Source organism: Ictidomys tridecemlineatus, chromosome 2, assembly GCF_052094955.1.
Source record: "Ictidomys tridecemlineatus isolate mIctTri1 chromosome 2, mIctTri1.hap1, whole genome shotgun sequence".
Lineage (NCBI taxonomy): Eukaryota > Metazoa > Chordata > Mammalia > Rodentia > Sciuridae > Ictidomys > Ictidomys tridecemlineatus.
The window spans coordinates 13,757,648-13,770,397 of NC_135478.1; the positions used below are offsets into that span (position 1 = coordinate 13,757,648).

Below are 12,750 nucleotides of genomic sequence, written 5' to 3' on the forward strand. Positions count from 1 at the left end.
TCCCAGGGAGTGGGCTGGGCTGCGCCTCCCCTCCTCCTTGCCTGGCCCTCCCTTGGGCCCAGGAGTCTGTGGGCCTGTCCTGCCTACCCAGCGTGACATAGCCATGTCTGAGGGTCGGAGCCCTCCCCTGGCCTCGGAGGAGGGACCATTAACTGAACTTCAAGAGCAGTGGCTGGCACATTCTCATAAAAGGCCAGGTGGTCAGTATTTCAGCTGCCCGGCCACCCGGTCTTGGTCACGAAGACTCGCCTCTCCTCTTGTAGCACCAGGGTAGCCTGCATCCTCTGTGTGCCGATGAAACGCCAGTCGATGGCTGCCGAGGGTGTGATGTCATATCATTTTCACGTGTCACAGCACAGTCCTGCGTCCCGTGGGAGGCAGTAGGTTCTGAGGATCTGTGCTAGGCGGCTTGGTCCTTCGGTCGGTGTCCTAGAGTGCGCTGCACACACCTGGGTGACGTAGCCTTGTGCACTCGAGGCCAGTGGCACAGGTTGGTGGTGCAGCCTGTTGCTCCAGGGGCCTTGAGGAGCCAAACGCAGAGTGAATCCAGAGACGAGTGACATCCTGCGGAGACGCAGGCCCCCGAGACCTGTGAGGCAGCTGCAGGTCTGACAGCACGCTGCTCCAGTGCCCGTGTTTATAGGTGAGGCGAGCACACGCTGAAAAGCACTCAAGTCAGCAGGGTCACCACCACGTGAGTCAAGGACGCAGTCACTGGCCGTCACGGGGCAGGAGGCGCTGTCCCTCATTGTGTGAGCAGCTGTACCCTCACATGACGAGAAGAGCACTAGGTGTGTTTATGCCAGTGTCCCCACACACATGAGGAATGTGCTACTCCAGGACATTGTAACAGCTGTGATGTCACTAGGCTGGAGGAACTTTTCAGCTCCATTAAAGGCACCTGAGACCACCGTCATATGTGTAGCCTGTCATTGACTGAAACGTCATCACACAGCATATGACCAAATTTTCACTGTGTTCTACCAATGAGTAAGGAAGCAGTCACAGGCAGTGTGTTCGCACACAGGGTGGCCCCGTGGAGGACACTTGGGACAGGGTAGCGGGAGTATGGAGAGTCCTCAAAAAGTTAGAAAAGGAGCCACCTAGGCGGGCACAGTGGCACACACCTGTGAGCTCGGGAGGCTGAGACAGGAGGATCTCAAGTACAAAGCCAACCTCAGTAACCTAGCAAGGCCCTAAGCACTTGAGCGGGACCCTGTCTCTAAATTAAATACCAAAGAGGGCTGGGATGTGGCTCAGTGGCTAAGCTCCCCCGGTTCCATCCCTGGAATAAAAGGAACTCCTACTGCTGGTGTGTATCAGAAGGAACGGAGCAGTGTGTCAGGGGACTGACGGGAGCGTCCCTGCGGCACCCGTCACAGCAGCCAGGCAGCAGAAGCAGCCCGAGCGTCCAGCAGCTGACGGATGGATAAAGGGAGTACCCAGAGGAGACACGGCGCCTGCTATTGTGCCATTAAAAAGGGGACTCCTGTCATCGGTAGCAGCGCCGATGGAACGGGAGACCTCACTGTGCAGTGGGCCGCGCCACCCGGGTCCTGTACACCTGGATGTTCCCTCAGACCTTGTTCCACGGTGGTGAGATGGCCTAGGAGTGCTTTTCTCGGAACTCGTTCCCATCATCTTTCGTTGCGGTCCGGGGAATTGAACCCAGGGGTGCTTAATCACTGGGCCACATCGCAGCCCTTTTTTAATTTTTATTTTGAGTCAGAGTCTTGCTTAGCTGCCGAGGCTGGCCTGAAACTTGCGATCCCCCTGCCTCCGCCTTCTGGGGCTGGGAAGCCCTTCGCGGCCCGTCTCAGGCAGCCTCTGGCTGTTTGTCGGCAGAGATTCTCCAAGACCCTCGTCTCCCATCTTCCCCCATCTCCTGGGAAACCCAAGGCCGTGGACTGATTTTCCCAGATGGGTACAGGTGACTGGCATTAGCCCTAGGACTCCTGCTGTCCCCAAGCCTTGGGGACTTCACATTGGGCACCTGCCAATACAGATACAGGCCAAGAGCCAAGGGGCCTGAGGGTCCTTCCCTGGCGTTTCCCAGGGTGAAGCCCCAGCTCCACTCTGAGCCAGCCCAGCAGAGCAAGCCTCCTGGCTCCTGGGCCACCGGGGCGGGACAGCCCATGGGCTCCGGTGTCCAGCACAACCTCAGGACAAAGACACCTCGCGGGCCTCCTGGGCGAGGCTGCTGCGTGCTCAGGCCTGACGCTCGGCCAGGCCTTCCTCTCTGCTTGGTGTAGGAGGAGGCAGCTTCAGGCAGGAGGAGGTGGGCAGGAGCTGGGGTGGTGCACGCAGGTGCCCAGCTGCTCTAGGAGGCAGAGGCAGGAGAGTCGCCTGAAGCAGGAGTTGGGGACTCCTGGGCAGCAGAGCACAACCTCGGCTCTGAAGAGAAACTGCCAGAAGCTGGGAGGTGACCTGCAAAAAAAGTCATGTGGATATCAAGTGCTGGGGCCACCTTGCTGGGGCCAGTCCCTTCCAAGGGACCTCCCACCAGAGCCACTCTTCAAGGTCCCACCACCTTCTAGTTGTGCCACGCTGCAGACCAAGCCTTTAACTCGGCCTTTGGGAGACAGAAGATCCCAACAGAACCACCGCAGGGAGTGAATGAGAGGTTACTCCTCCTGTGCCCTCAGGGTGTGGACACTGAGGTCCCTGAGACTGAAGTTTACTCTGTGCCACCCCATAGAACACTCTGGATGCAGTGAAACACAGAATCCTAGAACTTTCTCACAGGATTGATGGCCACAGATCCGCCTGAGGATGACAGTTATCCTACTCCAGGCTCACTCTCTGGGGTGGGCGTGGGGAGACCCAGCTTGGGGTTTGCCTGTCTGCACAAGAGACCAGCAAGTGCACAGTGTGCCTCGGTGGGTGGCTCCTTCCACGGGCTCTCAGGTCCTGAAACCAGCGGCCGAGAGCTGCTTGCTGGACTCAGCCCATGTGAATCCTGGTGGGTTTTCTTCTGGAATGTGGGAGAGGCCAGCTGTGAATTCAGAGAGGTCTAGAAGCCCCTGGATGACAGGTCCCCACTTGTCTACCTGGACAGGTGTGGCTGCAGGTGGGTGCACCCAGGTGTGTCCAGGAAAGCAGGCCAGCAGCTGATTGCTTGTTCCAGTTACTGAAGACCAGTGGGCAGCTGGGACTGTGAGGGGACACAGCCTGAGAGTATTCTGGGGTCAATAGCAAGACATGGGCCAGGAGAGAGGACCCAAGACCATGTCAGCCTTCTGCTCTCAGACTTTGGGGGTTTGGGCTGACCGCTTGCTGCCTCAGTTTCCCCCTTTTAAATGGAGGTGGCCAGTCGGTGTTTTAGAGGAAACGTGAGTATAAGAGAGTCTCGAACCCACTGCGTGTGCCTCGAGTGGGCTGGCACTCGCCACATTGCGTGGTCACTGCTTTCCCTGAAGTGTCACGTGCATCCCATCTGAGGGAGAGCCAGCCTTTCAGAGAAAGGCGTCCTCGAGGAGGGGGGTGTGGCTCATGGCGGAGCCCCTGCCTAGCATGTGTGAGACCCTGGTCCTCCCCAGCAGTGGGGAGGGAAGAAAAGTGCTTTCTAGAATGCGAGCCCAAGTAGGGCATTCAGCCCTGGGTGTTTCCTGCCAAAGGTTCTTTTGTGAGCCAAACCTTCTCCTAAACCTTCTCCCAGACCTTCTGTATACAAATGACCCCTGACTCAACAACGATTCAGCTCTGTAATGGCACAGAGAAGGTGACACTCAGTAGAGGCTACTTGGAATTGAGAATCGGCTCTTTTCCTGGGCTAGCCATTTGCAGTCCAGCTCTCTGTCTGCTGCCAGCCCTGCGGCCCCGGGGGGAACACAGGCAGGCGTGCTACGTGGCTGAGCCCGGGCTCGGAGGTGAGGTAGACTTGGTGCACACTTGACTCAGTGATATTTTCAGCTTACAGTGGGTGTGTGGAGATACAGCCCCGTCGTAGGTGGGGAACATTGATATTTCCTTGTAGAATCCAGTCTTAGCAGGAGCCCTGCTAAGTCAGTTTAGCAAGAATCTCCCCCTCCCCACTCACTCGGCACATCTGCTCACCTCTGCGTCTGATTCCTCCATCTCCGCCATCCCCAGCTCATGTCTGATTGCCCGGCCTGTCTTCAGATAGAATCCTGTTAGGTCGGTTCATCCAGGATCCCCACAGCCCTGAGGGTTCCTCTTAGTGATTTTCACCCACTGCCCCGGCCCTGCCCCTCGGCCGTCAGTTTTAATTTCTGGTGCTATATTTGGTGCAGAGCCAATCTCTACCCCACTTCGGGACCCCATTGCAGGGTCTCTGTACGTATTGTAATGACCCTGGATAGTTTTCGTTACTGTACTTTGACAAGTGTTATTGAATAACTCCCATTCCAGACACACTACAGCCAGGTGCAGTGGCACACATCTGTAATCCCAGCTACTGGGGAGGCTGAGGCAGGAGGATCACACAGGCAAGGCCAGCCTCCGGAATTTAGTAAGATCCTGTCTCAAAACAAAAAGGTCTGGGAGTGTAGCTCAGTGGTGGAGAGCTAATCTGGCACATGAGGCCCTGGTTCCTGCTCCAGAACCAACACACACCAAGTCTGTATTTGTGGTGTGCAACATGTTTTGAAACACATATGCTGTGCTACAAGGGTATGTTGAACTAATTAGCATATGCATCAGCTCACGTACTTACCATTTTTTATATAAGAACACTTAAAACCTACTCTCTTCGCCATTCACAGAATCCATGGTTATTAGCTGTAGTCGCCATGTTGTGTAATAGGCCTCGTGAACTTGCTCCTCCTGAGGAACTAAAGTCTCGTGCCCTCTGACCTGCACCTCCCAGCACGCCCCCAGCCTGGCCCCATCGTTTCAGTCTCTGCTCTTGGCTCCCGTGAGGGAGACAGTGTGATGCTCGTCTTTCTTGTCTGGTGATTTCACTTAGCGTAACGTCCAGCAGGTTCAGCCACGGTGTCGTGTGTGACAGAACCTCCTTTTCAAGGCTGAGTAGTGTTCTGTGGTTGTGGGGACCACGTTTTCTTTATTCGCTCACCGCTGTTTCATTTCTTGGCTGTTTGTAGGGTGCGCCATTGAGGCAGGGTGCAGCGCCCTGGGCCTGCTGGCTGCGTTCCCCGGGGGTGCACAGGGCAGCACGGCGGCTCTGACCAGGCTGTTTCTCTAAAGCGTGGAGCTGGCGTCCTGTCTTCCACACCATACAGGAGCCAGAAGTGCTTTCTGGGAAAGCAGAGCCTTCTCCATCTGCATCTTGCAGGGCCAGTGGGGCTTCTGGCCTGGGGGACAATGGCATTAGCATATGGCCTTTCCAGTCCCTGTGCCAGATTGCATCACATTATTGCTGACACCCGGGGGCCACTTCCTCCTCCTGCCCACTCTCAACCCCACATGGTCCCTGTCCAGCAGCCAGCCTCCCGTGCCTAGAGCCCATGTGCCCCTGGCTGCTCGGAGCCCGTACAATAGCACCCCTGGCAGCGGGCAGGCACCAGCCGGGCCAGCGTTTCCTCCTCGGATGTATAATAGCACCAGCCGGATATTTTTAGACAGCTTTGAAAAGTCACAGTGTGTGAGACCGCATACCAGACGCATGAGGTCACCAGGCGCGGAGCAGCCTCAGCCTGCAGGGTAATCGCAGAACCAGGAGGCCAGCCCCCAGTGGCCTTGGCGGTGGGGAGAGCATCTCCAGACCCCCTCCCTCGCAGGCATCCCCACTTGTCTGTCCCCAGACCAGGCTGGCTGTCATTTAGAAATTGCCACAGGGGCTTGTCCTGGAGGGTGGAAGCGAGCCCTGTGACTCCAGGGTGTCCAGGCAGACCCTGGACGGGGGCACCAAGAGGCAGACTGTCTCCTGCCTTGGACACCCCACCACCGATGACAGAGCGCCACACAAGGACAGGCCTCCAGCTTGTGGTTAGGGGCTTAGCGGGCTTCTCGTGTCGCTTCCCAGGGTTCCCTGGGGTGAGGCTGATTGGGAGCCCGACACAGGATGCTCCCTCAAGTCTCAGCATATGGTAGGACATTGTGCTGGGTCCCCCGCAGGGTGGGCAGGGCCTGGCCTGCCCCCAGGCTAAGGCACCTCTCCTGCCTGAGTTCCAGGCCTGACCCGCGTGGTGGAGCCTGAGGAAATGGAACAGTGCCCAGGGACGCCTGGGCCATCCCTGGGGAGGACGGAGGTTAAGCCTGGAGACGCGGCTTTTTCACCTCAGGGCCCTCCACACTCGGGCACAGCATGCGTGGGACCCTCAGTGAGAGCCCAGGCACCCATCTGTATCAGCCGTGTGCAAGGCCCCTCCAGGCCCTCCCCAGGCACCAGGCCGCTGCCCTCACTGAATGGACCCATCACTTAGGAGGCCAGGTCGTGCCCCTGGGGCCTTCTTATCACTTCCCGCTTGGCATCTCGCTCTGGTGTCGCCCCACAGCCCGTGTCCCTTCTGTGCCTTTCCCACAAGTGATCAGCCAGAATGTGGAGGAATTTAACCCACACGTGGGCCCAGGCGTGACCTTTATCTGGCTTCAAGCTCTGTCCAGGCCTCACACTGGACGGAGTCATTCCCTGAGCCAGTCTCTGGGCCTTCCACTAATAGATGCTTTTTTATGGAATTCTCCCTGCGGGCTGCCCCACAAACTCCTGGCATTGATTGTCTTAGTCCATTTTCCGTGGCTATAACTAGATACCAAAGACTGGGTGCGTTACAAAGAATAAGAGTTTACTAAGGTCAAGTTGCTGCATCTGGTGAAGGCCTTCTTGCTGGTGAGGACTCTGAGCAGAGTCCTAAGGTAGCCCAGAGCGTCACATGGCAAGACAGCAAGCTGCTAGTTTAGGGTACCCCCTCTTATAAAGCCATCATGAAGACCCCATCCTCATGGCCTCATCTAATCTCAGTCACCTCCCAAAGTTCCTGCCTGATCCCACCTCTGACACCTCTTAAGGCAAGTTACATTTCATCTGAGTGTTGTTTAGTGTTTGGGGACTGGCAATTGAACCCAGGGGCCTGACCCCTGAGCCACACCCCCAGCCCTGTTTATATTTTATTTAGAGTCAAGGTCTCCCTGAGTTGCTTAGGGCCTCGCTGTTGCTGAGGCTGGCTTTGAACTCGCCATCCTCCTGCCCCAGCCTCCCAAGCCGCTGGGATAACAGATGCCGGCCACTGCGCCTGGCTCAGCATGAATTTTGGGGGGACCTTTAGACCACACCAGTGACAGACCTGTAGCACACTACCCCCTGCCGGGCGGCCCACAGGATGCATGTCTCCAGTTTCAGAGTGGGAAGGGCAAGGTGAGGGCACCCACAGATCTGGCGTCTAGGAAGGCCCACTTCCTGGTTCACAGAAGATGTCTCTGGCTGTGTCCTTACCTGGTGGGAGGCGTGAGGGAGTTCCCTGTTGTCTCCTTTTCCCTGTGCTAGAAATGTCCTGAGCTGGGGTGGACCCCAAGGGTCCTTACCACAGGGTTTCACTGGCTTCGAGCTTGCGATCCTCCTGCCTCAGCCTCCCAAGTCGCTGGGTTTCAGGTGTGTGCCCCGCACCTGACATGATCGTCTCTTACCGGGGCCCTAGTCTCCCTCATGACAGTGGCCACCTTATGGCCTGTCTCCTCCTGGAGCCCCCTAATGCCAGTTGAATGTCCTTTATCTAAAACACTTGGGTCCAGAATTGTTTTGGATTTGGGGTCTTTTTAGACTGGAGAGTATTTGCATTATATACTGAGATCTCTCGGGGTGGGACCCAGTCCAAATATGGCATTCACTGATGTGTCAGATGCACCCCATGCACGTGGCCCGAGGGTGATTTTAGACACTCTGACTAGTTTTTTGCTTGAGTGGTGCACACACTTGTCACACCTTCTAGGGAGGCCAAGGCTGGAGGACTGCTAGAGCCCGAGAGTTTGAGACCAGCCTGGGTAACAGAAGTGGGCCCATCTCAGAAAATAAAACTAAACACTGTGTGTGTGTGTATGCACGGGGGTGTGCTTGCGTGTGTGTGTGTGTGTGTGTGTGTGTGTGTGTGTGTGTATAAATATTTGTTGTTCGTGAAGCAGAAGTTTCATGATGTGGAATTTTCCACATGTAGCATCACATCAGACTCAGAAACTTTCAGTTCTTCCCACTGACTCAAGAAGCTGAGGCGGGAATCGCAAGTTCAAGGCCAGCCTGGACAGCTTAGCAAGAACCTGTTTCAAAATGTGAAAAGGGCTGAGGGTGCGGCTCAGCGGGGAAGCACCCTGGGTTCACTCCCCAGCAAAGAGGGAGTGCCTTCCAGTGTGACCTCCCCTCAGCCTTCTTTCTCCACTGCCCACCTCTGCCCCCATCAGAGGGGGACCTTGGCAGTGGCCTTGCCACCTCCTCCCCTGCGACCTTGCTTCCTGCACGGCGCGGCCTTCTCAAACAGGAGTGCTGTCAGCCCAGCAGATTTCTCTCTGCCACCAACTTCCCTTTCTGTGTGAGACCTCAGTGTCACCTCCTCCAGTCTCCTCTTCCCCCGCCACTGGGGCCAGGTTATGGTGCCAGCTCGGTCTCCTTGCCCCCTCTTCTGCCAGGCCTCTGAGCACAGGATGCAGCCAATGGGGAGTGTCCTGGATGGGCAGATCCAGAGGCAGATCGGGAGCCGCCAGGGGCTGGGGCGGGAGTGACTAAGGGACAGGCTTCCTTTTGGGGGATGAAAACGTTCTGGAACTAGATAGAGGTGGCTGCACAGGCCGGGAACACGCTGTGTGCCACTGGGCACGCCTCTGTGCCCGCTTTTGCAGGGCGAGCTGGTGCGAGGCTTGTCCTCCCATTTTAAAACTCCCCAGTGTCTCCCTCCCGGACTCCTGGCTCTTCCCAGCTGGGCCTGCCTGCTCCTTGCCGGCTGCCCAGATGGGCCCAGAGGCTGGCAGGTCCTCCTGGAGAGTCCCAACAGTATGTCCTCGTGGCAGATCAGACGCTGTCGCGGCCCTAGCTGCATGGTGCCCGTGGAGCCCCGCGCAGGCCTGGCCGGGAGCTGGCAGCACCCAGCCTCACAGACACCGAAGTGCACCCGATGCACAGTGGTCCTCTGTACCCGCGGCTTCCACGTCCACAGATTCAGCCAACCTTGAGTTGAAAATACCCTCGGGACGCAGAATGGCATTCTGTCACACTCAGACTTCCCTCAGCAGTGTTCCTAAGCAGCTCAGATAGCAGCAGTTTCCGGAGCATTACCTGTGTTGGGGATGGCGCGTCACCCAGAGGAGACAAACATGGGAGATGTAGGAGGTCCTGAGCACTCTCTGTGTCCCCTCGTGAGGAGACTTGAGCATCCCGGGGTGTCCATATCTGGGGCATTCCTGGAACCAGTCTCCTTGGACATGGGGGTGGGGGACTGTAACTGAAGAAGTTCCAAAACTGACTTTTCTGTTGGTTTGCTGTCTGGGGGCTGGACCCGGGGCCAGACCCAGGGCCAGCCACACGCTAGGCACACGCAACCTCAGAGCCGCCGCAGCCCGACAGCTGGCCTTCTTACTGCCAGAGCCTGAGCACCCAGCACCCCACACGGCCCAGCCGCGGAGACGGCGCACTTCAGCTGCCCACTGCTGTGATGGCCAGTTCTTCCTGGTCCTCTGGGTGGTGACTTGCAGATGGCTCTCTGGACACAAACTCAGTGCCAGAGGGAGCCCTGGGCTGAGGCCCGTGGGAGCCACCTGGGGTCTGAGCCCTGCCTCTGTTCCCTGCACAGGCCTTCGGGAACGCCAAGACAGCCCACAACAACAACTCCAGCCGCTTCGGGAAGTTCATCCAAGTCAACTACCTGGAGAGCGGCATCGTGAGAGGGTGAGTCCCCTCCCTGCCTCATGCGGGGAAGCAGGTGCATGGACCCTGGGGAATGTTCAGGGTCCAACCTACAGCTCACCCACTGCGGGTGTGCTCCTGCGGCCTACCTCACGGCAGGTCGAGGTAGGAAACGGGTGAGGGCGGGGGTCTGCGGGAGCAGGTGTGCTGAGCTGGAGGCGCTGGTGTGAGGCATTGCCAACACCAGGCGAGGACAGCCAGCCTGCCTCCTGGTCTTGATGTAGGGGTGTCACAGGCCAAATGGATGTGGCCTTGACATTCGCTGAACCTGCGCTCCTCGAGATATGACGCTTGGTAGCAGGTGAGGCGGTTGTCCAGGGGAGTGCTGAAGGGGGTGGGGTTCTTGAGTGGAGACAGGGACAGATTTGTGGGTGGCAGGCGAAGGGTGGGTAGATGGGAGAATCTGGCCGGGGTAGAGGGTCTGTAGGTGACCCTTGGACAGCACCCAGCAGGGCCCTCTGCTGGCTCCTCACGGGGACCCTCCCACAGCTGCAGTGCTGGCGGGAAGGTCTGAGGGGCAGTGAGGTTGGTCAGGGCCCTCAGTGTGTTCCTCTGCCTAAACCTGGCAGCAGCCGTTTCCCAGACGGTCCACACGGGGCCTGAATGCAACTGCTGTTCTCTGGATCCTCCAGCCTAGCGTCTGCCCTTTTCCCCGCTGCCCAGGCTCAGGTGGCAGTAGGGAGGGTGACGTCAGGGTCTGCTTTGGCCCCTCCGGACCCGGTGATTCTCCGGTGCCTCAGCCCCCAAAAGCCACTCAGTGGTTCCTTCAGCTGCTGCCGTGGCCATCTGTGTCCCAGCTGATCAGAGACCCCTGCAGCCAGCCGCCCGCCTTCAGCCTTCGCTTGTCCTCCGTGGTGAACCCCTTCCCACCCACGGTTTCTTATTAAAATACACGTCCTGGGGCCCAGGGTGGCTCAGAGCACTTGCCTAGCATGTGGGGGCTCTGGGTTCCAGCACCTCGGGAAATTTATAAGAGAAGAACAGGGACCGACTGTGTCGCAGCCCTGTGTCAGGTGTCACCAGACTCCGTTGGGAAGCTCCGAGGGTCCCTCCTGGCCACCGCCTCCTCGGGGAGCCTCTGGCGCCTGCAGCTCTCCTGGGCTCGCAGTGGCGTCATCCCGTCCTGCCTCAGTCTTCACTGACCTACGCCTGTCTGTGTGTCTTTCCTGTCCTCTTAAGGTCATTTGTCATTGGATTTAAGGCACACCCAGATCATGAAGGATGATCTCAAGATCCTCAATTACATCCACCAAGACCCTTTGTCCAAATGCAGTCACCCCCACTTCTCTGTGAAAGACCCCCGGGGGGTGCCTGAAACCTCAGACACTGCCAGCCCTGACGTGTGCTGGTTTTCCCAAGACACACACATAGGTTTTTAATTCTTTTTAATGGCAGGTGGACACAACACCTTCAGTTATTTCATTTTATATGGTGCTAAGGATTGAACCCAGGGCCTCGCTTGTGCCAGGCGAGCCCAGCTCCAGCCCCAGCCCCAGCCCCAGGCCCAGGCCCAGCCCTGCCCCCGCCCCAGCACACTGCCCTGGTCAGCTTCCCAGCTGCACAGAATGCCTGAGGTAACCAACTCAGAAGAGGTCTGTTTGGGCCCTAGTTGGGGAGGTTCCAGCCATCACTGATCCCCCATTGCTCTGGACCTGTGCTTAAGCAAAACGTCAGAGCAAAGCAGAACCATTCCAGCATGAGCCAGAGAGCCAAAGAGGAAAAGAAGGGGGCCAGGGTTCCACAGCCCCTTCCAGGGCCCGCTCCAGTGACCTAAAGACCTCCCCCAGGCCCATCTCCTGAAGGTCCCATCACGCCCAGTGGCACCCCTGGCTGGGAGCAGGTCTTTAACACATGACCCTGGGGAATGTTCAGGGTCCAACCTTCAGCTCACATCTGTGGTCAGTTTTCACCTTCACTTAAGGGAAGCACTTCACAGTCCTCCAACATATCAGATTGTCAGAGGCACGACTCTTGTGCTTTGGGGCCATTATCAGGTAAAGTAAGAGGTACTTGAACCTCTTACTATAGGTCCTTGTCTATAATCCCAGCAACTCAGGAGGCTGAGGCAGGAGAATCGCAAGTTCAAAGCTGGCCTCAGCAATTTAGTAAGGCTCTAAGCAATTTAGGGAGACCCTGCTCAAATAAAGAGAATCTTTTTATAAAGGAGAAGGCAGGGCATGTGACTCAGTGATTAATTGTCTCTGGGTTTAATCCCTGGTACCAAAAGAAGAAAGAAAGAAAAAAGTTACTTGAACCAATCACATCCATCTAGTGAAAGATGATCTGATAACCAAGATGGCTGCTAACTGGCAGGTAGCATATACGGCCTGGACACACTGAACAGAGGGATGATTCCTGGGTTCTGGGATGGTGCAGGATACCATCACACGACTTAGAATGGTGTGCAACTCAAAACTTAGGCATTAGGGGTTAGGCATGTGGCTCGGTGTTAGAGCTCTTACGTAGCATGCATGAGGCCCTAGGTTCCTCCCCCAGCACACAGGAAGGAAAGCTCAAAACTTATGAATTGTTTATTTCTGGAATTTTTCATTTAATAGTTTCAGATCTTGGTGGCTGTGGATAACTAAAATCACACAATATGAAGCGAGGACAAGGAGGGACACACTCTGGGTTCCAAGTGACATAGCTTCTGAGGGACCTAATTGAACCCGTGATACCAGCCTGCCCTGCCTGCTGCAGGCTCCCATCGAAGCCAGTAGCCCCAGATCTCACCGATGAGCTTCTGAAAGTGCCGCCTGTGCCGAGGCTTCTGGACAGGAATTCCCACCTGGAGCCACACCAGGGCCCAGCCTCGCTGTGGGGGTGCCCTTCCTGTCCTGTCCTGGGAGCAGGCTCTGACCCAGTTCTGCTTTAGTTCATTTTGGGCAGGTGACGTTTCTCAAGGCCAAGGGCAGGGGCAGTCCAAGCCTACCCAGCTCCTGGGAGGC

General features: G+C 57.0%; 1 protein-coding gene across 10 annotated transcripts in view; it reads left to right on the forward strand.

Moving 5' to 3' along the window:
- Window positions 1–12,750, forward strand: part of Myo9b (myosin IXB) — a 95,229-nt gene that overhangs the window by 36,930 nt on the left and 45,549 nt on the right. For all 10 annotated transcript variants that reach the window (XM_078037770.1, XM_078037767.1, XM_078037772.1 and 7 more), the window contains exon 3: window positions 9,690–9,784. In XM_078037770.1, the coding sequence (XP_077893896.1) occupies window positions 9,690–9,784 (95 nt within the window). The remainder of the gene's footprint in view (window positions 1–9,689; window positions 9,785–12,750) is intronic.